The 26,325-nt window shown below is 44.8% G+C and overlaps 1 protein-coding gene across 2 annotated transcripts in view; it reads right to left on the reverse strand.

The window, feature by feature from the left end:
• Nucleotides 1–26,325, reverse strand: part of zgc:174356 (uncharacterized protein LOC100137120 homolog) — a 112,531-nt gene that overhangs the window by 19,778 nt on the left and 66,428 nt on the right. Inside the window, exons 5-6 of one of the 2 annotated variants that reach the window (XM_068044158.1) lie at nucleotides 14,822–14,905; nucleotides 13,796–13,952 (exon numbers count right to left, since the gene is read on the reverse strand). In XM_068044158.1, the coding sequence (XP_067900259.1) occupies nucleotides 13,796–13,952; nucleotides 14,822–14,905 (241 nt within the window). Of the gene's footprint in view, nucleotides 1–13,791; nucleotides 13,953–14,821; nucleotides 14,906–26,325 lie in introns of those variants that run through there. The other variant, XM_068044159.1, reaches the window with a different exon arrangement.

The raw sequence follows: 26,325 nt of genomic DNA on the forward strand, positions 1-26,325 counted from the left end.
TGGCCAGAGTGAGGGTAGGGCCGATCAGGGATAGTGGAGGGAACTTGTGCCTGGAGTCGGAGGAGGTAGGGGAGGTCCTAAATGAATACTTTGCTTCAGTATTCACGAGTGAGAGGGACCTGGTTGTTTGTGAGGACAGCGTGGAACAGGCTGAGGTTAAGAGGGAGGATGTGCTGGAAATTTTGAATGATATGAGGACAGATAAGTCCCCGTGGCCAGATGGGATATACCCAAGGATATTACGGGAAGCGAGGGAAGAGATTGCTGCGCCTTTGGCGATGACCTTTGCGTCTTCATTGTCCACTGGAGTAGTACCGGGTGATTGGAGGGTGGCAAATGTTGTTCCCTTGTTCAAGAAAGGGAATAGGGATAACCCTGGGAATTATAGACCAGTCAGTCTTACGTCGGTAGTGGGCAAATTATTGGAGAGGATTCTGAGAGACAGGATTTATGATTATTTGGAAAAGCATGGTTTGATTAAAGACAGTCAGCATGGCTTTGTGAGGGGCAGGTCATGCCTCACAAGCCTTATTGAATTCTTTGAAATGTGACAAAATACATTGATGAAGGAAGAGCAGTGGATGTGGTGTATATGGACTTTAGCAAGGCGTTTGATAAGGTTCCCCATGGTAGGCTCATTCAGAAAGCATGGGATTCAGGGAAAGTTGGCTGTCTGGATACAGAATTGGCTGGCCCATAGAGGTCAGAGGGTGGTAGTAGATGGAAAGTATTCAGCCTGGAGCTCGGTGACCAGTGGTGTTCCACAAGGATCTGTTCTGGGACCTCTGCTCTTTGTGATTTTTATAAATGACTTGGATGAGGAAGTGGAAGGCTGGGTTAGCAAGTTTGCCGATGACACGAAGGTTGCTGGAGTTGTGGATAGTGTGGAAGGCTGTTGTATGTTGCAACGGGACATTGACAGGATGCAGAGCTGGGCTGAGAAGATGGAATTCAACCTGGAAAAGTGTGAAGTGATTCATTTTGGAAGGTCGAATTTGAATGCGGAATACAGGCTTAAAGACAGGATTCTTGGTAGTGTGGAGGATCAGAGGGATCTTGGGGTCCATGTCCATAGATCGCTCAAAGTTGCCACCCAAGTTGATAGGGTTATTAAGAAGGCGTATGGTGTGTTGGCTTTCATTAACAGGGGGATTGAGTTTAAGAGCCGCGAGGTTATGCTGCAGCTCTATAAGGCCCTGGTTCAACCACACTTGGAATATTGTGTTCAGTTCTGGTCGCCTCATTATAGGAAGGATGTGGAAGCTTTAGAGAGGGTGCAGAGGAGATTTACCAGGATGCTGCCTGGACTGGAGGGCAAGATTGAGGGAGCTAGGGCTTTTCTCATTGGAGCGAAGAAGGATGAGAGGTGTCTTGATAGAGGGGTACAAGATGATGAGAGGCATAGATAGAGTGGATAGCCAGAGACTTTTTCCCAGGGCGGAAAGGGCTATCACCAGGGGGCATAATTTTAAGGTGATTGGAGGAAGGTTTCGGGGAGATGTCAGAGGTAGGTTCTTTACACAGAGAGTGGTGGGTGCGTGGAATGCACTGCCAGCGGTGGTAGTAGAAGCAGATACATTAGGGGCATTTAAGCGACTCTTTGATAGGTACATGGATGATAGTAGAATGAAGGGTAGGTAGTTAGTTTGATCTTAGAGTAGGTTAAAGGTTCGGCACAACATCGTGGGCCGAAGGGCCTGTACTGTGCTGTACTGTTCTATGTTCTATGTTCTATAAAATTCAAAAGTGCAACAGGGCACAAGGTTATAGTGCAGCATGGTCACAAAAAGAAAAAAAGAAAAAAGTTTTATTTTTAAAATCTTTCAGTATTTACCCTGAGAAGCAGCAACCAAGTATTGCTGAAGGAGAGAAAACCATTTAAAATTTTGAGCACATTTATGCACATCAGCATTTTTAGCTGCCACTATTCATTACCCAGACAGTATTGCTGTGGCTTTGTGCCATTACACAATTAGGTTACCAAATAAACAAGAATAGTGAGGAAAAGAGACAGGAGATGGGGCAACCATTTCTACCTAACCTCCATACATGCAACAGGACTTAACAGTATTAAAAAAACAATCAGAATAACAAATTAATCTCACAGAACAAGAGTGTGTGCGGTGATTCACACCAAGAGCCCAGTCTAAGAATATCCCAGCCCATCATTACTGTCAAATTTTATTTGATATAACTCCTGTGAAGCACGTTGGGACATGTTACCAAGTAAATGAACTCTAATGGATGAAATAAAAACAGAAAGTGTTGGAAAAACGCAGCAGGTCAGGCAGCATCTGTGGAGAGAGAAGCAGAGTTAACGTTTCAGGTGTGTGACCTATAATCAGAAAGGTTTTTGTTTCTGTGGTTTTTTTTCAGATTTCCAGCATCTATAGTATTTTGCTTTTATAATGAATGAAAGGTGATGTTGTTATTGGCATAAGCCATGAACTTCTACCATCTTCTCTGAACAAGATCCATGGTGGTCTGATCATTCTACAACCATCCACCATTCCACTTTAAATTGGCAATGCTCAAGTCATTTCCAGTACATAACCTCCACCAACCAGGAAAAGTGTTTGCATTGTACATTGCAGGTGCTCTAGCTATCACAAGTACAAGATAACTTAACAAAAAAAAGATAACTAGAAGTGGAATATGGAATGGTATGTATGTAAAAGGTTATTGATATTAAAGCAATGGGAATGGGGGGTGCAGGAGAGAGGAAAACAAATTTATGAAAGATTAGCATTTACTGAGTTAAGCCATTTGTGCAATGTATTTCAATTGCATCTGATTCTAATCATACATTTGTTATCAAAATGATCTTCTAGATTTCGCTGAAGAACATTGCTTATGAAATCACCTACATTCTTTGTGTGCAGTATCTTCTTGTAACGTTTTGGCACAGTTTCGACTGATTAAAAAGTGCTTAGTGGAATGGAAATTTCACTGAACTATTTAAAGAAATAGCTGAAACCTCCTGGATGATCAGGTGGGTTTAACTCCACAATCCTACATCAGGATCACAAAAGGATAAAAAAACACAATCTTCTGGCGTTGCGTGATAAACCGAACTACAATGCATAGAATTCCATAGAATGTCCAGCACAGAAACATGGCCCCCTGGCCCAAGTGGTCCACGCTGGTGTTTATGCTCCTCACGAACCATCTCCACCCACCATCGAGAGGGCACACCTTTCCTTCCAATAGAAGACTCACTATTTAGGAACATAGGGCAAATTGCTCAAGTTCTCTGCTCTCCCTAGCAACAATGCAAAAGGATGTGCTTAGATCATCAGAAAGATACATGGCAGGAGATAGATTAAGCTTTCCCCACCTTTCTGTAAGGTAATAACATGCACTTTAAGAGTGAGGTTTTTTTCCGTCTTGGGACAGGACTTTTGGCCCCAATACGGGTGAGTATGGAGGCAAGCAGTGCAATAGTTCAGTTTGCTGGCATCATCCCACTCCCTGGGCCATATTCCCGACAGCAGGATGAGGGGGCAGCAGAACTACCCACCTGCAAGCAACGGTTATCCAATTAAGAGCCTTTAAAGGTATATTAAGGCCTATTGTCAGTGGCAGACTGGAATTTTCCAGTCAACCTCCAGCTCCCCAGAGGCATCGGGGACTAGGCCAGCTAGCCAGACTAGGCCAGAAGCTTTAAGGAACACCACCAACAATGGGGGTTCCCTCCTCAATGGTGACTCGGCTGCTGAAGACACCTTTAAATTTAGAAGTTAAAAAGTTGGAGAGAGGGCGCCATATATTGGAGGTGCCCTCTCGTTCTCCTCCCTGAACTTCAGCTGCAGCTCCTTGCATGCTGGAGAGCCTCCCGCCGTTCTTAATCAGATGCAGGCCTGCCCTCTGGTCACTGATTGACCAATTCGGGGGAAACTCACTGCCAGGTGACAGTGCGGGTTTGCGGCCCCCATTTGATCCCAACGTCGGTGTCCGGATCCAAAGTGCAAAATCCTGCCCTTGGTCTTTGCTGCACCAACCATACGGGCCCTTAGTTTGACCACTACTTTCGGTAATGCAGAAATCTGGATAAAAACAATTCCTAAATTTCAAAAGTAAGCTGAATAAAGGGGTACAAATAAGTCCGCTAAATGGTAAGCGAGGTTAGAACATAGAACATAGAACAGTACAGCACAGTACAGGCCCTTCGGCCCACGATGTTGTGCCGAACCTTTAACCTACTCTAGGAACAAACTACCTACATACCCTTCATACTACTATCATCCATGTACCTATCCAAGAGTCGCTTAAATGTCCCTAATGTATCTGCTTCTACTACCACCGCTGGCAGTGCATTCCACGCACCCACCACTCTCTGTGTAAAGAACCTACCTCTGACATCTCCCCGAAACCTTCCTCCAATCACCTTAAAATTATGCCCCCTGGTGATAGCCCTTTCCGCCCTGGGAAAAAGTCTCTGGCTATCCACTCTATCTATGCCTCTCATCATCTTGTACCCCTCTATCAAGTCACCTCTCATCCTTCTTCGCTCCAATGAGAAAAGCCCTAGCTCCCTCAACCTTTCTTTGTAAGACATGCCCTCCAGTCCAGGCAGCATCCTGGTAAATCTCCTCTGCACCCTCTCTAAAGCTTCCACATCCTTCCTATAATGAGGCGACCAGAACTGAACACAATATTCCAAGTGTGGTCTAACCAGGGCTTTATAGAGCTGCAGCATAACCTCGCGGCTCTTAAACTCAATCCCCCTGTTAATGAAAGCCAACACACCATATGCTTCCTTAACAACCCTATCAACTTAAGTGGCAACTTTGAGCGATCTATGGACATGGACCCCAAGATCCCTCTGTTCCTCCACACTACCAAGAATCCTGTCTTTAAGCCTGTATTCCGCATTCAAATTCGACCTTCCAAAATGAATCACTTCACACTTTTCCAGGTTGAACTCCATCTGCTACTTCTCAGCCCAGCTCTGCATCCTGTCAATGTCCCGTTGCAACATACAACAGCCTTCCACACTATCCACAACTCCAGCAACCTTCGTGTCATCGGCAAACTTGCTAACCCAGCCTTCCACTTCCTCATCCAAGTCATTTATAAAAATCACAAAGAGCAGAGGTCCCAGAACAGATCCCTGCGGAACACCACTGGTCACCGAGCTCCAGGCTGAATACTTTCCATCTACTACCACCCTCTGACTTCTATGGGCCAGCCAATTCTGTATCCAGACAGCCAAATGTCCCTGTATCCCATGCCTCCTTACTTTCTGAATGAGCCTACCATGGGGAACCTTATCAAACGCCTTGCTAAAATCCATATACACCACATCCACTGCTCTTCCTTCATCAACGTGTTTTGTCACATCTTCAAAGAATTCAATAAGGCTTGTGAGGCACAAGCCATGCTGACTGTCTCTAATCACCAGAAAGAGTGATTTTGAGCATTTTCTTCAGGAAAGAAGCATCCTTCACAAAAGGATCTCTGCAGAGTTTATATCAGGGCACTCCCAGGGCTACAAACATAGAGGAGCTGTAAACCACCGCCCTCCCTCTGTTTATAACGAGTTTGGACAGATGTAAGTAAAAAATAACAGAAAATGTGGAAATACTCAGCAGCTCTGACACCATCTGTGTAGATGGGGATGGGAACGGGGGGGAGCGGTCGCTAAAAATTACCACTGCCAGCCAGCTTACCGGTTTCGCGTCACTGTTCCTGTCGCCAACCATTTTCCTCAGGATAGAGGAAGGCGGACCCAGAAAAGAGCAAGGAAGTTATGTTGAACTTGTATAAGACACTAATTCAACCTCAGCTGGAGTATTGCATCCAATTCTGGGTGCCGCACTTTAGGAAAGACATGAGGGCATTGGGAGAGAGTACAGAAAAGATTCACGAGAATGGTTCCAGGGATGAGGAATTTCAGTTATGAAGATAGATTGGAGAAGTTAGGACTGTTTTCCTTGGAGAAGAAAAGGCTGAGAGGTGATTTGATCGAGGTATTCAAAATCATCAGGGGTCTGGACAGAGTAGATAGAGAGAAAACTGTTCCCACTCGTGAAAGGATCGAGAACGAGGGGGCACAGATTTAAAGTATTTGGTAAGAGAAGCAAAAGTGACATGAGGGAAAACGTTTTCACGCAGAGAGTGGTTAAGGTCTGGAATGCGTTGCCTGAGACCGTGGTGGAGGCAGGTTCAACTGAAGCATTCAAAAGGGAATTAGAGAGTTATATGGAAAGGAAGAATGTGCAGGGTTATGGGGAGAAGGCAGGGGAATGGAACTGAGGGAGTTGCTCTTTCAGAGGGCCAGTGCAGACTGATGAGCCCAATAGCCTCCTTCTGCGCTGTAACAATTCTGTGATTCTGTGAAACCCATCTGAATTGGGAATGAGGCCAATTAATGTTAATGAGTTCATCATCAGGTCATTGCAGTGCAGTTTGGGATTTTGGTGGGGGCGTAGGGGTTGCACACTGGAACAGGGACAAACCGGGTGCATGGAGGCAACAACACAGCAGGGAGCCATTTATGGCCATGCCATGGTACATCAGGTGAGCCCATAAAAGGGGGCACAGCTGAGAGGGGCACTCAGCCATTGGCACACAGGTGCCACCGGGCAAGCAGAAGTAGCGGGAAGAGTGGTCTGCACATGCTTGGGCAGTGCAGGGGGTCATGACCCACCTGACATTGTGGGGACATAAGAAGAGGGGATTAGGGTTCCAGAGACTATTGTGAGTGCAGCTGAGCACAGGTAAGGCAACAGCTGGTAACGGGAGCACAATTTTCAGATATTGGGTCCAATGGTGATGAGGGTCAACATCCTCAGCAGCAGAGGCAAGAACAACGGGCTGGAAGCCCTGCCCTCAGAGGGCATATCTTCATCTTGGGGCGTACCGCCAAAGACTGAGCTACCTGGACATGTCGGAGAACCAGTGTCACAGGAGACTGCACCTGACCAGGCAGACGGTCACAGATCTGTGCCCTCGTCGCCCTCCTGTGCCCTCCGGCAGTCCAGGGTGCCGCAGCTCTTCATTTCATCCCCCCAAAATGTCATGGATGGATTCTAGGGGACAAGAGTTATCCCTTGAAGAGATAGCTACTCACCCCCTTTTGTGACCCCGATATGCAGGCAGTGAGCTACAACCAAAGCCATCTGCTCACAAGGACCACCATCGAGCACGACATCAGGCTTCTGAAGATGCAGTTCCAGTGCCTGGACCAGTTGGGTGGTGCTCTGCAATATACACCTGCAAGGGTCTCTCTCATTGTGGTGGTCTACTGCACTCTCCATAACATGGCCCTCCAGAGAGATGTGTAACTCGAGAATGGTGAGGCCCTGGAACAACACAGCTCATCGGGGGAAGAGGGGGAAGAGGAGGAGCAGGAGGTGGCAGAGGGGGAGGAGGAGGAAGATGCAGAACAGAGAGGTGCCCTGGCTGTGCAGGGCGGTGGCTGGGGCTGGCACAGAAGACAAGGGTCCCGTTAGGATACCATCAACATCAGGCACGTGTCAGCTGAGCCCTTCTAACCCAGGAGAATAGAATGCTCTGGAACTCACTTTGAACTGCCTCGGAGAACACTTCCACTTGTAGAGTCCCACCTCTATCCTGCACCTGTGGTCATTAATGGGCCGCCCAACCCATCCACCAGCCAATTAGCAGCCTAGCTTCACAAAAATCATGGACTGCGACTACCTCCTCCCACAATGGGCACAATGTAAGTTTTCCGACCCTAGAGGGAAAATCCTGCCAATTTTAGGGTCAATAACCTTTTGTTCTGTCTTGGCAAAAAGTCACCAGCCTGAAATGTTAACTCCAATTCTCTCTCTACAGATGCTGTTAGATTTGTTGAGTATTTCAAGCATTTTAAGTATTTTGGTTTTGTGTTGGGTAAATGTAACATTGAACACACAGGATGAGCAGGAAAGATCAGCAGCCCAACCTTAGTTGATTAAATCCCAATTAAACATACTGGACAATTATTCTTACTTGTATATGGGCTCCATGCATTTTTCTTTTAAAATAAAACTCCAACACATTGTAAATATTGTCATTCTATCTATTCCTCAACTGGGTGAAGTTTATAACCATTTGTAAAACCACCAGTTGGAGCGCTGAATGTAGTTGGCAAGAGATAAGGACTCCAAAAGCACAGGTAACTTGTTCAAATAACATAAATGTGGACAGACATGCTCTTGGGCCGGCCTGGGCAGGGTGGGGGCAGGGTGCCATCAAGCCCCGGGCTGTGCGCTGAAGGTAAACCATTGGGTAAGTGACTAAAAACAGCCCATAACCTAATTCACTTAGGATATTGTTACAGCAAGGTGAGGAGGGGGTCTCAGGCTCCCCACTTGCCCCTTCCTCTTATTTGACCACAACAGGGTTTATTCCTTTTAAACAGTGGTGAGTGTTTTACCTTTTTCCTTTACTGTGACCTTGAAGGAATCAATCGGATAGGATTTCTTGAGTTTCAACAAGAAAGAGGTAAGTTTATTATACTTGACAATCTGACGACGATTTAAAAATAATAAAAAATACGCTACACATTCACACAAGAATCACCCACACACAAATAGATTACAAAGTGGAAAGTAGGTTTCTGGTTGGATTAGTCCACAATAAATAAAAGTTAAATACAGTCTGAGGCTGGATGATTCGCTTGTCTTCCAGCTGGATTTGTATTCTTGAAGTCTTGGCGGTTCAAAGTGCAATTTGTGGCTGGCCCACTTTGCTCAGAGGCAGAATTGTAGTTGGCTCTCTTCCCCTGGTCTCTGGCTGTAGCAGTCTGTAGGCTTGGAGGCTCCATAGTCACAGACAGTTTTCAAACTTGATGTTTTCCGGAGAGAGAGAAAAAAGAGAAATAGAAAGAGAGAGAGAGAGAGAGAGAAAGGGAAGCACACAGCTTTCTCTGCTGCTGTAGTCTCAGTTACTGTTTGTCTCTTCTGAATACAATAAAACTCCCATTTTTTTTCCCGAGATGGACAGACGGTCACATGGTTCTCTCAATCCTCTTTGTTTTTAATGAGGTCCAAAGTCTAAAACACAAAAGCTCTCTCAGGTGGTGTTGTCAGTGTTTATCTCCTGGAGAGATGTCTCCACTTCAGAATGCCTCAAGATGGCTTTGAACGTCCCACTAACGGGGATGATCTGGGTAATCTACTCAGTTAGCCAAATCATTGTTCTGGCCGGGCTTCTTGTTAGACTTCTGGCTTCAGTTGGGGCCTTTTAATGTGCAAAGGTGTGCAAATTGCAGTGGTCATCTTGGCTGCCATGTTTTTTAAAAGTTAACCACAAGATTTTCTCCATTAAAAGTCTAATGTAAGTTTCCAACCAATGAAATTCTTCTTCTTCTTCTTCTTTGGCCTCCTTGTCTCGGGAGACAATGGGTAAGCGCCTGGAGGTGGTCAGTGGTTTGTGGAGCAGCGCCTGGAGTGGCTATAAAGGCCAATACTAGAGTGACAGACTTTTCCACAGGTGCTGCAGAAAAAATTGGTTGTCGGGGCTGTTACACAGTTGGCTTTCCCCTTGCGCTTCTGTCTTTTTTCCTGCCAACTGCTAATTCTCTTCGACTCGCCACACTTTAGCCCCGCCTTTATGACTGCCCGCCAGCTCTGGCGATCGGTGGCATCTGATTCCCACGACTTGTGATCAATGTTACAGGACTTCATGTTAATCTTTCCTATTTGGCATATTGGGTTTTCTTGACAATATTGAACAAGTTGAGCAGCGCCTATATTTGGAAAAATTTTCCACGCTTGACAGAAGAAATGGGCTTGAGAGTGCAGAGTTCTTTTTTCCTTCTCATTCTTATTTTCCATTTACCCCCACTCCCACTCCATCCTCACTTTTATTTATCTTGCACTTTTAACATAATAAAATGTCCCACGGTGCTTCATAGGTGCATCATAGAACAAAATATGACACCAAGCCACGTAAGTAGATATTAGGTCAGGTAACCAAAAGCTTTGTCGAAGAGATAGGTTTTAAGGAGTCTTAAAGGAGGGAAAATGAGGCAGAGAAGTGGAGAAATGTATAGAGGGAATTCTAGAGCTTAGGGCCTAGGCAACTGAAGGCACAGCCACCAGTGGTGAAGTGATTAAAATTGAGGATGCTCAAGAGGCCGGGCTTAGAGCAATGCAGTTATCTCAGAGGGTTGTCGGGCTAGAGAAGTTTACAGAGATAGGGAAGAGCCAGGCCATGGAGGGATTTGAAAAGTGTCAGTCAACACAGCATTTGGTCTGAGTTAGGACATGAGTTAGGATGACCCCTTCCCAGAATGTCCAAATTTTTGCCTCTTGTCATAAATGAAACTATGTTAGCTATATATCTCATTACTTAGCTAGTCATAAGATAATACAGAACAAGAAGTCTATTTGAGCCTTCAAGCCCATTATTTTCAATATACAAATGAACAATTTGTGCTACTGGCTATTTGTAGTCATAAACTAATCTTGAGAGAACTGAAGAACCGCAGGTAAAACCTCAAGATGATAAAACCCGCGGTTCACAAGTAATCTAGTGAAAAATTCCAGGATATCTAATCAACACTAGAACCTATATTACTCAACCAGTTGTATTACACAGATAACATTTCAATGGTCGCAATAGCACATAAACTATCATGTTTCTATAGTATTTGGCCATCAATTTCTACTTCTATACTTGTACCCTTTAATACCATGCTTTACTAGAAACTACATTAGATCATTTTTAAGGGAATTGATGCAATAGTTATTACCTTTGCTGAATGTGTAATCTATGAAATCTAATGCTCAGAGGAAATCACCTATTATTCCAAATAAAATTGTGGAGCTAGAGGCACAAATAAATGCACATGTGTGCGGGGGTGTATGGTGGGTGGGGTTGCCAACTTTGGTTGGACATGTTTCTGGAGGTATCACATGATCTCCTGCCTCCAAATGCCCTACCCCAACACTAATGCCATTGGTCATCCCATATGTCTGTATGCATGATACATCTTCCTACAGCCAATTGGAAAACCAATAGATTCTCTGTTAACTGATTGGATGCTTCTTGACTGTCACTCAAATAATCTTTTACCTATTATCCAATATTTTTATAACTCACAAATAAAAATGTTCAAACAAAAATTAAGAAACTATTTTTTATTGCCTCGATTATTTTCCTCCTGGGCTCCAGGAGATTAGTCTTTAATTCTTGGAGACTCTAGGGTAATGCTGGAGGGTTGATAACCCAATAGGGAGGGGTGGGATGCATTATGATACAACATTAACAGATACATGGCTTAGACTAGGGCATGACTGGCAACTAAACATTACTTAAGTCACAAAATATTCAGGGGAAATGGCAGCATTAATCAAAGTTAACATGGACCATAATAATGGGTGACTGTTTATCCAAAAGGAAGACTGTAGTAGAAATAATGTAAGCAGAAAAAAAGGTTTCTGCAATGTGTCTGAATCTGATTTCTAGATCAGTATGATTTTAGTTAAACAAGAAAGGAAGCAGTGTTGGATATATCTCGAGAAAGAAATGAGGCAAGTAGGTAATGTAAGGGTAAGGAAATAGCTAAGGAACAATGACCATAATATTATTAGATTCGATGTAAAAACCAAAAAGATGAGAAACAAAGAAAAAAAGCTACTTGACTTAGGAAAAACATATATTCTATTAGATAAAAAGGGAACTAGCCCCAGTTAAATCAGAAAGAAAAACATGGCAAATCAAATAGTTGCCAAACAATAGGAAACTTTCAAATAAGAAAGGATTAAGGTCAAGCAGTAAAGTGGGTAAATCAATTTATAGAAAATGTAATGAGAAGGCAAAAAAGAGAGATTAGAAATGCTAAGAGGGCAAGAAGGAGAAAAAAAAGTCACAGGAAACTTAAAAGGAAAATAGTAACAGAATTTATAAATACAGAGGGGAGACATTTTAGCTCCCGCTGGGACCGGGAACATTTTCCCAGAGGCGGGATGGAACGCAGCAAGACTATCTGCCCGCATGCCATGGGTAACCAACTGAAGTAATTAAAGCCTTATTGAATGAGGCCGACTGGGATTTTCCGGTCAGCCACCAGGTCCCCACAGAGGCTTATTTAACTGCCTGGAGGCAGCCTCCCGGCAGCAGACCGGAGGGGGGTTGCCAGTGTTCCAGGCAGGCTTAGAGGCCCTCCCTGCCCGTCCCACCTCATCAACAGAGGTGGCCCAGCTGCAAAGACCTTTTTTTCAATTTTAGATTTGAAAATGTTGGAGAGGGAGCCCTCTCCTTCACTTACCTCCCGTGGCGTCCTGCTGCTGCTTTCAATTTGGAAGACCTCATCTCAACCTTCCAGATTCGAGAGCCTGCCCACCGTCCTTAATTGGACAGCAAGCCTGTCCTCTGGGCACGAATAGACCAATTCAGGGAAAATCACAGTTGAGCGACTGACCCCCATTTGAGCCGGACATAGGGTTCAGTAGCCTGCAGGAAAATCTGGCCCTGAAAAAGCCTTTCAAAAATTTGAGATAGGGAAGGGCCAACTTAGAGAGAAAAAGAAAGCCTTTCATGGAGGATGAAAGAATAGCGGAGATACCAAATGAGTAGTTTGTCTTTGTTTACGTAGAAAGTAGTGATAATTAATGGGTAGAAGAGGATGAAGTAGGAACTGGGACAGTTTAGTCAGAGAAGTAGCTAGATGTGGTTTGCAGGTCTTCAGAATTACAGCCTAATATCAGGTGTGAGTATGCAAGATTGCGTTCTTAGAAAGACCTAAGTTAATTAAGCAAACCCAGCATGTATTTGTAAAAGCCATGTCATGTGTGAAAATGGTAATGCCGTTGAATGTCAAGGGGAGATGGTTAGATTCTCACCATCTCCAACAAGAGAGAATCTAACCATCTCCCCTTGACATTCAACGGCATTACCATCACTGAATCCCCCACTATCATCATCCTAGGGGCTACCATTGACCAGAAACTGAACTGGAGTAGCCATATAAATACCATGGCTACAAGAGCAGGTCAGAGGCTAGGAATCCTGAGGCGAGTAACTCACCTCCTGACTCCCCAAAGACTGTCCACCATCTACAAGGCACAAGTCAGGAGTGTGATGGAATACTCTCCACTTGCCTGGATGGATGCAGCTCCAACAACACTCAAGAAGCTCGACACCATCCAGGACAAAGCAGCCCTCTGATTGGCGCCCCATCTACAAACATTCACTTCCTCCACCACCAACGCACAGTGGCAGCAGTGTGTACCATCTACAAGATACACTGCAGCAATGCACTAAGGCTCCTTAGACAGCACCTTCCAAACTCGCGACCTCTACCAACAAGGAGGACAAGGGCAGCAAATGCATGGGAACACCACCACCTGCAAGTTCCCGTCCAAGTCACACACCATCCTGACTTGGAACTATATCGCCATTCCTTCACTGTCGCTGGGTCAAAATCCTGAAACTCCCTTCCTAACAGCACTGTGGGTGTACCTACCCCAAATGGACTGCAGCGGTTCAAGAAGGCAGCTCACCACCACCTTCTCAAGGGCAATTAGGGATGGGAATAAATGCTGGCTTCGCCAGCGACGCCGACATCCCTGAATGAATAATTTTTTTAAAACTGACAAAGTTCCTTAAGGAACTAACAATATATTGAGAAAGGAAATACAATGGATGTTGAGGAAATGAATTTGCTGCAGGCAACATAGGTTTGTTGATAAAATTAAGGCACATAGTATTAAAGGGAGGTTTTGAAGGGACCATCTCTTTCCATTTTGTTATCCAATATTTCATCTGTAAGAGTTATTCACATATATATCATAAAGACACATGCATGGAGAGCTCATGAAATTAACTGGCTACTTACTGTATTAGGATCAATAGAATCACTTGGAAGCCTGCCATCACAATGAAGCTAAAACCAGGCAGCGATGTGAGCGTTTTAGGATAGAGTGCATCAAATATAGTTGCCCCAATTATAACACAGATCATTTCTATAGAAGCCATGCAAGAAAACATTGCACCTATCCATAATAGAAAATAGAAATATCAATTTTAGGTCACAGAACTTGTATTCAGTACAAAGTGAACACAATAGCAACTGAAATATCAACATCAGTGGGTATACTGCACAATTAAAATTTATAAGAACAGAACAGAAGGGCCTGTAACAAAGATTGAATATTAAAACATTGGCAAAAGTACAGGAATTGATTTATCATTGGTACTCAAGAGTCAAAAGATTATCTGCTCTACTGCGGTAGCCGTTCATTGCATTGCCACTACCAGTATCTAAAAATAGCTAGATAGTTGGGTGGGAAATCACATTTTAAATAAAGGGATGATTGAAGGCATGGAAATCAATGGCACACAAGCCAAAATACAAGAAAAATTAGGCAAAACCCAATAAACAACGTGAGAAAAAAAAACAAAAAACGTATGGAAACAGATGATGTAACAAGCCAATCTCAATAGAAGCAGAAGTTTATTCCTCGTTTGATGAAAACAGTCTGATAAGTGACAAAGGATTTTAGGGCCTTTGTTCATAAATGGGCAACCTACTTGGAAAACCTCTGGCTTTCTACTGTGGGGGTCAAAATATAAGACCTTCTTCTCAAATGGGCTTTACCTTCTCCGTGTAGTTTTGGTAACAATGAGAGAATGTGGCTGTAGCACCATTTCTCTATAACACAACAGAAAATAATTGTCCATGTCTCTGCCGGAGTTGCTTTATAAAATTTATAAGGAAGTACTGACTGCTCATGAAAGCTTTAATATCAATGAAGTGAGATTTATATCACGTTTTAAACCATTTATAATGAACGAAAGTCAAATTGAATTATAACAAAATCATTAAATCTAATTATTTCACAAGCAAACCTGCAATACTGACCTTGTTCATTTCGCTCCACAATACTAGATGCCATAGATTGAAGCACAGCTCCAGTGAATCCAGAAAGACTATTTATTACAGCACCTGAAAGAATAATATTTGAAGTACATAACCAATGTTCTTTTCTTCATCAGCACACAAAAATAAATTTTTAGACCTATGCAGGTTAATACAAGTAGGAGGAGTTTCAATGGACCACTGAGAAAGGAAGAAAAGTATGTTTTTATAAATCGAGGCAGCATTTATATAGTGCCTTTTTGACTTTAGGATGTCTCAAAGCATTTTACAGCTAATCAAGTACTTTTTGAAATGTGGTCACTGTTGTAATATAGGGAAATGCAGCGCCAGGTTGCGCACAGCAAGGCACACAAACAAAATTGGATGCATGCCGGATAATCTGTTTGTGTTATTGATTGAGAGATAAATATTGACCAGGACATCAAGAAGAACTCTCCTGCCCTTCTTTGAATAGTGCAATGGGATATTTTTCATGAGAGAGGCAAATAGGACCAGAAAGACACCTCCAACAGTGCAGCTCTCTCTCAGAATTGCACTGAAGTGTTGATTTGGATTATGTGCTCAAGTCCAGGACTGTCACTTGAAACTGCAACCTTCTGCTCTTTGATAAACTGTCTTAACCAATGTATGCTTTGAGATTTTTACCCACGGAAGGGGGGGAAGTTTTAATTTACGTTGTTGTTTTGATACATTGTCAGATTCAAAGGGCAGAATTTTATGCATGCAGCAGGGGTCCCAACACCAGGCCAAAAAGGCAGGGGACCACCGGCTGCATTTTACAGTGCTCAGGCAGTTCACTGCCCAGTGCCAGGGTCCCCATCCCTTTAAGGACAGGGATCCCGCTTCCAAGAGCTGCTGGCCAACCACAGGGCCAGACACTGAGCAGTCTCAGCAGCACCATAGGGAACGGTGACCACTGCTGGCACCGCAAGAGGCCCGGGGCCAGGTGCAGTGCTGGAGGTGCAGACTGCAGGTAAGTAGAGCTGGCTTGCCTGGGCCAGCTGAGGGGTGGGTGGAGGGTGGTTGTTGAGGGCAGGGGTGGGTGTTGCCACAGGGAGTCTGGGGGTCTCTTTGCCGCTGGGGGTCCTTCAAGGGCCACAAATTGCCCTGGTTTTACTGGGTAGCCTCCCCATATGACAGAGCTCCCACCAGCCACTGGTAAAATACCAGCGGTGGCAGAAAAAGGCCCTTAAGTGGCCAAAATTGAATGGCGTAGGGATGGCAATGGGCACTCCTCCCTAATGTTGATTAGGATAGCTCCTAAGATGGGATACCAGACAAGTCAGCCACCAGAGGCATCAGGTTTTTATATTTCTGCACGTTAAATCAGAAGGAGATTAAGAGTTTATTGTATCAACTGCCTTTATTACAGAATAGTTTATCATGGCCAGTAGGCATACTGGAGGAGATTTTAGCTGCATCTGCCCAGCTGTAGCACAGTTAAAATGGAGATGCTTCATTCCCACTCCGCTGCCATTTTTCCCACTGCCTTCCACTGAATGACCTCCTCAATCTAGTGACAGCCTCATTAATCTATGCAAATCGAGGCCCTATGATGTACATAGTGCCTCAATGCCATTTTAACTGCCAACCTCAGTGAAACATGACTGAACAGCAGAAGAGGTTAAGATTAATGTTAGAATTAGTTTATGAAGCCATGAGGACAGAGTGGGTGCTTGTTTGGTACCTGCGACATGCCGTCAAAATGGAATGGACCTCCGGTTGGCACTATTGGCGATCGATGGCATGCTGTACGCAATACTTAAAATATACCCTACTGATTCCGCACCAAAGAGCAGCTTTTCATTCACGACAGCAACTTTACTCAGTAGTTCAGCAAACCCAGCCTCAGCAACTAGAATTGAGGTAAGGGTCTGAGGGCATTCTTTTGTTTTTTTTTCACCCCTCCCTGATGGACATGCAGTCAGAAAATGTCAGAGACGGAGATCCCTCATTCGCTAAATCAGCCCAGGTGATTGGGTCACTAGGTATCAATGTGCATATCTCTTAACAGAGCTAATCAAGAGTTAAATAGCTCAGGGACAGGTAGCGAGTTTAGCCTGTAACAGTGCTAGAGTTGTGTATTTTGTTATTTTGTGGTATGAAGAGCAGTAGGAAAATTTAATGTTGTGGTGAAAACAGTATTCTATTTATTCACATTTTTGATGTAAAATAAAGTTGGTTTACAATTAGTGTTGTGTGACTAGAGTGAAGTTAAGAGAACTCACACGAGAGCCTGTGCATTATTGTATACAGTACTTGTAACAAGAGGGCTACATAGAAACATAGAAAATAGGAGCAGGAGTAGGCCATTCAGCCCTTCGAGCCTGCTCCGCCACTCATTATGATCATGGTTGATCATCCAACTCAGTAACCTGTTCCCACTTTCGCCCCATATCCTTTGATCCCTTTAAACTCAAGACCTATACCTAACTCCTTCTTGAAAACATACAATGTTTTGGCCTCAACTGTTTTCTGTGGTAGAGAATTCCACAGGTTCACCACTCTCTGGGTGAAGAAATTTCTCCTCATCTCAGTCCTAAATGCTTTACCCCATATCCTTAGACTATAACCCCTGGTTCTGAGCTCCCCCACCATCGGGAACATCCTTCCTGCATCTACCGTGTCAAGCCCTGTTAGAATTTTATAGGTTTCTATGAGATCCCCCCTCACTCTTCTGAACTCCAGTGAATATAATCCTAACCAACTCAATCTCTCTTTATACGTCAGTCCCGCCATCCCAGGAATCAGTCTGGTAAACCTTCGCTGCACTGCCTCTATAGCAAGAACATCCTCCCTCAGATAAGGAGACCAAAACTACACACAATATTCCAGGTGTGGCCTCACCAAGGCCCTGTATAATTGCAGCAAGACATTCCTGCTCCTGTACTCGAATCCTCTCACTATGAAGGCCAACATACCATTTGCCTTTTTTACCACCTGTTGCACCTGCATGCTTTCCTTCAGCAACTGGTGTACGAGAATACCCAGGTCTCGTTGCATATTCCCCTCTCTCAGTTTATCGCCGTTCAGATAATAATCTGCCTTCCTGTTTTTGCTACCAAAGTGGATAACCTCACATTTATCCACATTATACTGCATCCGCCATGTATTAGCCCACTCACTCAACTTGTCCAAATCACCCTGAAGCCTCTCTGCATCCTCCTCACAACTCACCCTCCCACCCAGTTTTGTGTCATCTGCAAATTTAGAGATATTATATTTAGTTCCCTCATCTAAATCATTAATATATATTGTGAATAGCCATTATAATCACCCAATGTCATTCTTTTGGTGAACTAGATATCGGGCAATACAAAGCTACTAGTGATTAAAGCGGGCACAAGGTCTGCTAATGTGAATGACATGTGACACTGAGCCTGAGGGAACATCTACCATAACAAATTTTTAAAAAGTCAAAGATCCAAATATTTTGCAACAATTTTAAGCTTACATCCTGCTGAACCAGATATAAAATACTGGAAAGTAATTGCTTTTAATGATTAATAGAGTGGAGACTGTTCATCTGCTCTAAAATAATGTTGGATTATAGTCAAGAATTTTTAGCTCATTAAACACAAGTTCCTGCATGAAGATTCAGGTGTCTGCAACATACTGATGGGACGTAAAGCTTGGCTTTACAATGCAGTATTTTAGAGTTTACAAGCCAAGAATTCCTGGTGATGCTACATCAATTTTACTTTATAGCACATGGATAGGTTTAATCTATGAACCCATTCCTGTAATATAATCATTAGGTTTCCAAATACACTCCCTCCTTTTTCCTGAGAGGGCCTAATAACCATCTGCACCCTAGCACACATTTGACCTTCTATCTCTGAAGTAGTCTATGAAGCTTTTTATTGGTTACATAAAATTATTCACGGCCCCTGTCTAACCTCAATGTTTTCTAACTGAATTCTCGGCCAGTGCCAGAATATCTTCAAAGTGTAACTTTTCATGTATCACACACTATCAAGTATTTGCAAGTTTGCCTTTCCCCTATGCTTATTGCCCAATTTAAAGTAAATTTAATCCATTTCTGACTTCCAGTAATTACAATAACAAGGTTAACCGGAAGAGATTCCTTATTAGATTCCAACATATCTGACAGCACACCATGCAGAACATTAATGAACAAGCAGCATTGCACAGGAAACAGATTGGATTTGTCCATGACAAGGTCTCAGTATCAACCTTCTGTTTCAACATCAAGCCATCTTGGCACAAAAATCTGAAACACAAGCAAGAGATCTGTAAAGCATATGCAAAACTAATGCAAGGAATTACAACCCTTCAGGATCTCTGAACTCCTCCAGTTTTGGCTTCTTACACATCCCCAATTTTCATTACTCCACCACTGGTGCTTTCAGCTGCCTAATCCCTAAACTCTGGAATTTTCTCTCTAAACCTCTCCACCTATCTCTCCTCCTTTAAGACACTCCTTAAAATCTACATCTTTGACCAAGCTTTTAGTCACTTATCCGAATATCGCCTTATGTGGTTTGGTATCAATTTTATTTGATGATGCTCCTGTGAAGTGCATTGGGACATTATTACATTAAAGATGCCATATCAATGCATGTTGTTGTCTCCAGAACACCTGAACCAGATGGGATCCCTCCTAGAATTATCAAGGAAACAAACAAGATACAATAACATTGGGAGGTGTTCTTAATGACAGGAAACATTACCCAAAATTAAATAAAAAAGGAGTGAGAAATTGAAAATTCCACCTTACAGGTCAGAATTGCAAGACTCCACTGCTGAATGTCAGCAACTGTTTTTTGCAACAGCTACTCAAGAATTATAAATCAATTAGTCTCAACATCCATAGTGGGGGAAAATATTAAAGAGCATTTATGCATAATGCTATCAATTTTCATATAAAGAAAGCAAAGGCCTTCTGGTATTCACCAGACCTCCCTTTCTTCCTGGAAAAAGTGGGATCTTTTATGTCTGCCATAACAAGCAAACAGGGACTCAGTTTAACCTCTCATCCAGAAACAGCACCTCTGACATGTGTGACTGCCTGAGACCAAGTACTCATCCTTAAGCCACAAGCCTTCAGACATGGAGGATGAGGAGAGGTGAAGGACACGCAATGTCCTGAAGAGGCGGAGGAGGAATGAGTTGAAGTAATGTCTATTGGCCCTTAAAGATGAGGTGCAAGAACTCTCCGAGGATGACAAGGCCCCAAAAGCAGTCATCTTGCAGACAATGTCCCAGACACCACCATCACCATCCCTGGGTATGTCCTGTCCCATTGGCAGGACAGATCCAGCAGAGGTGGCAGCACAGTGGTATACAGTCAGGAGGGAATTGCCCTTGGAGTCCTCAACATTAATTCCGGACCCCATGAAGTCTCATGGCATCAGGTCAAGGAAACCTCCTGCTGATTACCATCTACCGCCATCACCCCCACCCCGCCCCCAACCCACCTCAGTTGATGAATTGGTGCTTCCCCATGTTGAACACCACTTGGAGGAAGCACTGAGGGTGGCAAGGTCACAAAATGTACTTTGGGTGGGGGAATTCAATGTCCATCACCTAGAGTGGCTCGGTAGCACCACTACTGACCGAGCTGGCCGAGTCCTAAAGTACATGGCTGCTACACTGGGTCTGCGGCAGGTGGTGAGGGAAACAACAAAAGGGAAAAACCTACTTGACCTTATCCTCACCAATCTAACTATCGCAGATACATCTGTCCATGACAGTATTGGTAGGAGTGACCACTGCACAGTTCTTGTGGAAACAAAGTCCCGTCTTTACATTGAGGGTACCCACCATCGTGTTGTGTGGCACTATCACTGTGCTAAATGGGATAATGGGATAGATTTCGAACAGATCTAGCCACTCAAAACTGGGTATCCATGAGGCACTGTGGACCATCAGCAGCGGCAGAATTAAATTCAACTACAATCTGTAACCTCATGGCTCGGCATAGCATGAATACTCATTACCCCATAGTTATTTCAAATTAAGTTCTACCTGCCACATTAATTCAGTGGCACACGGGAATCTCATGGCACCCGGCTCACGTACGTTTAAAGGTGGCATGCACCAGTCAGCTTTGTGCAGTTGTGTCCGAGGTCAGTGGTTTTACTCCTTGAACTCTTTGGCACAATAGAGGCCAACATTGGAATAGATGTTTAGCTCCAGGCTCTGGACCAGCAAGGGTGATTCTTTTGCAGTAATGGTAGGGAAGGGGGGAAGGGGGTTTGGGGGTTGGGTGGCTGCAGGGTGGTGTGCCAGGTGGGTGGAGGTGCAGGGGAGGATATGATATAGTGTTCAAGGTGTGTACTAGGTGTTTTCTTTGCTGCTGTTGAGTGGGTGGGGGTGGTGATGGGGTGATAGTAAAGGAAAGCTGGAATTTGGTGCTGGGGTGGGACAGAAAAAATAAACAATGAGGTAGGGTGATAAACAAAAATGATTCTAACTATATTAATCTTAAATCTGTGCAAAGGAAAAGAAAGCATGCAGGCTGGTCAGCATCCATGCTTGCAATGCAGAATGCTTTATAGCCCTGCCGCTAATGGCGCTTAGCAGAGTGACAGCAGGATCCACCAATGGGTTGTCATCCCTGCATGACCACATGTGCCTCCCATGCATAAATTTAAATATGTGATTGCCTAGGAACCAGCATAAATGGCAGAAGTGGCAGTGCCGCCAACTTCCAGTTCTGCCGTCGGAAACGCAACAAGATGCATAAAATACCGCCCAATAGGTCTGTGGGCAAATACATAGCAATGGTGTTATACAGAATGATACAAACCTGGGAACTCCCAGGTTTAGCTCCAGGTCTGTGCTGTGAGCTGCCTTCAATCAGAATGACAACTAAGGAACTAGTAAAAATCAAATGATGGTAGGCTCTCATTCCTTTTACTACCCTGTAACCCATGCTGGAAAATGGACATCAGAATGGGTTTGGTTTAGGCTACAATGGCCCGAGAGACGAATGAAATGTTGACGCTCACGAGAGGTGGCAGTTCTAGAACTGCAATAAAAGGCTCACGCCTGCTTTTGAAAGTGAACTCTAGCATGAGGTGTCACAATCAGGCAGGGAAAAAAAAAGAGATATAAAGGCGAAGATCGGGAGAAAAATAGCAGAGGCTGAATCCAACCGTAGTGACTTGACAGATCTGACTTACCTCTCAATGGATTGAATATGATGCTTGGTGTGAACACTGAGCCCCTTCCACTTCCTTTATTCTCCCTTATCTGATAGGAGTTTGTGTACTTCTTCTTCTTCTTTGGCCTCCTTGTCTCGGGAGACAATGGGTAAGCGCCTGGAGGTGGTCAATGGTTTGTGGAGCAGTGCCTGGAGTGGCTATAAAGGCCAATACTAGAGTGACAGACTCTTCCACAGGTGCTGCAGATAAAATTGGTTGTCGGGGCTGTTACACAGTTGGCTCTCCCCTTGCGCTTCTGTCTTTTTTCCTGCCAATTGCTAAGCCTCTTCGACTCGCCACACTTTAGCCCCGCTTTTATGGCTGCCCGCCAGCTCTGGCGAACGCTGGCAACTGACTCCCACGATTTGTGATCAATGTTACAGGACTTCATGTCGCGTTTGCAGACGTCTTTAAAGCGGAGACATGGACGGCCGGTGGGTCTGATACCAGTGGCGAGCCCGCTGTACAATGTGTCCTTGGGGATCCTGCCATCTTCCATGCGGCTCACATGGCCAAGCCATCTCAAGCGCCGCTGACTCAGTAGTGTGTATAAGCTGGGAATGTTGGCCACCACGAGGACTTCTGTGTTGGAGATGCGGTCCTGCCACCTGATGCCAAGGATTCTCCAGAGGCAGCGAAGATGGAATGAATTGAGACGTCGCTCTTGGCTGACATACGTTGTCCAAGCCTCGCTGCCATAGAGCAAGGTACTGAAGACACAGGCTTGATACACTCGGACATTTGTGTTCCGTGTCAGTGCGTCATTTTCCCATACTCTCTTGGCCAGTCTGGACATAGCAGTGGAAGCCTTTCCCATGCACTTGTTGATTTCTGCACTAAGAGACAGGTTACTGGTGATAGTTGAGCCTAGGTAGGTGAACTCTTGAACCACTTCCAGAGCATGGTCGCCGATATTGATGGATGGAGCATTTCTGACGTCCTGTCCCATGATGTTCATTTTCTTGAGGCTGATGGTTAGGCCAAATTCGTTGCAGGCAGCCGCAAACCTGTCGATGAGACTCTGCAGACACTCTTCAGTGTGAGATGTTAATGCAGCATCGTCAGCAAAGAGGAGTTCCCTGATGAGGACTTTCCGTACTTTGGTCTTCGCTCTTAGGCGGGCAAGGTTGAACAACCTGCCACCTGATCTTGTGTGGAGGAAAATTCCTTCTTCTGAAGACTTGAACGCTTGTGAGAGCAGCAGGAAGAAGAAAATCCCAAACAGTGTAGGTGCGAGAATGCAGCCCTGTTTCACGCCACTCAGGATAGGAAAGGGGTCTGATGAGGCGCCGCTATGCTGAATTGTGCCTTTCATAGTGTCATGGAATGAGGTGATGATACTTAGTAGCTTTGGTGGACATCCGATCTTTTCTCGTAGTCTGAAGAGACCACGTCTGCTGACGAGGTCAAAGGCTTTGGTGAGATCAATGAAAGCAACGTAGAGGGGCATCTGTTGGTCGCGGCATTTCTCCTGTCGCTGACGAAGGGAGAACAGCATGTCAATGGTCGATCTCTCTGCTCGAAAGCCACACTGTGCCTCAGGGTAGACACGCTCGGCCAGCTTCTGGAGCCTGTTTAAAGCGACTCGAGCGAAGACTTTCCCCACTATGCTGAGCAGGGAGATTCCACGGTAGTTGTTGCAGTCACCGCGGTCACCTTTGTTTTTAGAGGCTGATGATATTGGCATCGCGCATGTCCTGTGGAACTGCTCCCTCGTCCCAGCACGGGCAAAGCAGTTCGTAGAATGCTGAGAGTATGGCAGGCTTAGCACTCTTGATTATTTTGGGGGTAATGCTGTCCTTCCCAGGGGCTTTTCCGCTGGCTAGAGAATCAATGGCATCACTGAGTTCCGATTTTGTTGGCTGTACGTCCAGCTCATCCGTGACTGGCAGAGGCTGGGCTGCATTGAGGGCAGTCTCAGTGACAACATTCTCCCTGGAGTACAGTTCTAGGTAGTGCTCAACCCAGCGGTCCATTTGCTTGCGTTGGTCAGTGATTGTGTCCCCTGATTTAGATTTGAGGGGGGCGAACTTCTTGATGGTTGGCCCAAAAGCTCTCTTAATGCCATCATACATTCCTCTGATGTTTCCGGTGTCTGAGGCCAGCTGAATATAACTGCATAGGTGTTGCCGGTAGTTATTTGCGCAGCGCCTGGCTGTTCTTTGTGCAGCGCTTCTGTCTGTTTTAAGTGCTACGGATGTTAACTCGCTGGGGCCTTTTTTGTAGTTCAGCAGTGCAATGCGCTTAGTGGCTATGACAGGTTCCAGCTCTTCAAAATGACATTGAAACCAGTCTGCATTCCGCTTCACACGTTTGCCATAGGTGGTCATGGCTGACTCATAGATGGCGTCTTTGATGTGGGCCCACTTAGTCTCTGCATCCCCTGTAGGAGTATTTTGAAGGGCTTTTTCAAGTGAAGGGTAGGTCGTGCCTCACAAACCTTATTGAGTTTTTGACAAGGTGACCAAACAGGTAGATGAGGGTAAAGCCGTGGATGTGGTCTATATGGATTTCAGTAAGGCGGTTGATAAAGTTCCCCACGGTAGGCTATTGCAGAAAATACAGAAGTATGGGATTGAAGGTGAATTAGTGCTTTGGATCAGAAATTGGCTAGCTGAAAGAAGACAGAGGGTGGTGGTTGATGGTAAATGTTCATCCTGGAGTATAGTTTCTAGTGGTGTACTGCAAGGATCTGTTTTGGGGCCACTGCTGTTTGTCATTTTTATAAATGACCTGGATGAGGGTGTAGAAGGGTGGGTTAGTAAATTTGCGGATGACACGAAGGTCGGTGGAGTTGTGGATAGTGCCGAAGGATGTTGTAGGGTACAGACGGACATAGATAGGCTGCAGAGCTGGGCTGAGAGATGGCAAATGGAGTTTAATGCGGAAAAGTGTGAGGTGATTCACTTCGGAAGGAGTAACAGGATTGCAGAATACTGGGCTAATGGGAAGATTCTTGGTAGTGTAGATGAGCAGAGAGATCTTGGTGTCCAGGTACATAAATCCCTGAAAGTTGCCACCCAGGTTAATAGAGCTGTTAAGAAGGCATATGGTGTGTTAGCTTTTATTAGTAGGGGGATCGAGTTTAGGAGCCACGAAGTCATGCTGCAGCTGCACAGAACTCTGGTGAGGCCGCACCTGGAGTATTGCGTGCAGTTCTGGTCACCGCATTATAGGAAGGATGTGGAAGCTTTGGAAAAGGTGCAGAGGAGATTTACTAGGATGTTGCCTGGTATGGAGGGAAGGTCTTACGAGGAAAGGCTGAGGGACTTGAGGTTGTTTTTGTTAGAGAGAAGGAGGAGAAGAGGTGACTTAATAGAGACATATAAGATAATCAGAGGGTTGGACAGGGTGGATAGTGAGAGCCTTTTTCCTCGGATGGTGATGGCAAACACGAGGGGACATAGCTTTAAGTTGAGGGGTGATAGATATAGGACAGATGTCAGAGGTAGTTTCTTTACACAGAGAGTAGTAGGGGCATGGAACGCCCTGCCTGCAACAGTAGTAGACTCGCCAACCTTAAGGGCATTTAAGTGGTCATTGGATAGACATATGGATGAAAATGGAATAGTGTAGGTCAGATGGTTTCACAGGTCGGCGCAACATCGAGGGCTGAAGGGCCTGTACTGCGCTGTAATGTTCTATGTTCTATGAATTTAGAAATTTTTATAACAGCTGTGGATAAGAAATTCTGCTCGTGTTGATGCGCGGGTGGCCCTTCTGCTTGGAGTGATGCAGCTTCTTTGGTTTGAGTCTAACCTTGCTGCATACCAGGGAGTGGTCAGTGTTGCAGTCCGCATTGTGGAAGCTGCGTGTGATTTGAACACTGTTTAAGGAGGCTCACCTTGTGACGATGAGGTCCAGTTGGTGCCAACGACACGATCTTGGGTGCCTCCAAGAAACCTGGTGACAGGGTTTCGTGTGAAAGAACGAGTTGGTGATGCAGAGGTTATGATAGGTACACAACTCAAGCAGTCTCTGTCCATTCTCATTCATCCTTCCAATGCCATAGCGCCCAAGGCAGGAGGGCCATGAGTCACGGTCGGCCCCAACCCTGGCATTAAAGTCCCCCAGCAGGAACAGATGTTCGGTATTGAGGATGCTACTAATGATATTATGGAGTTCCTTGTAGAACTGATCTTTATCTCCATGTGAGGAGCAGAGTGTTGGAGCGTAGATGCTGAGTAGGTGTACTGGACCAGAGGCGGTGAGCAGTCGGATGGACAGTATGCGTTCTGAGCCATTTGAAGGTGACTCTATCATGCTGAGCAAAGAGTTTCTGATGGCAAAGCCCACTCCATGCTGTCTTCGTTC

This window comes from Heterodontus francisci, chromosome 13 (genome assembly GCF_036365525.1).
Source record: "Heterodontus francisci isolate sHetFra1 chromosome 13, sHetFra1.hap1, whole genome shotgun sequence".
Lineage (NCBI taxonomy): Eukaryota > Metazoa > Chordata > Chondrichthyes > Heterodontiformes > Heterodontidae > Heterodontus > Heterodontus francisci.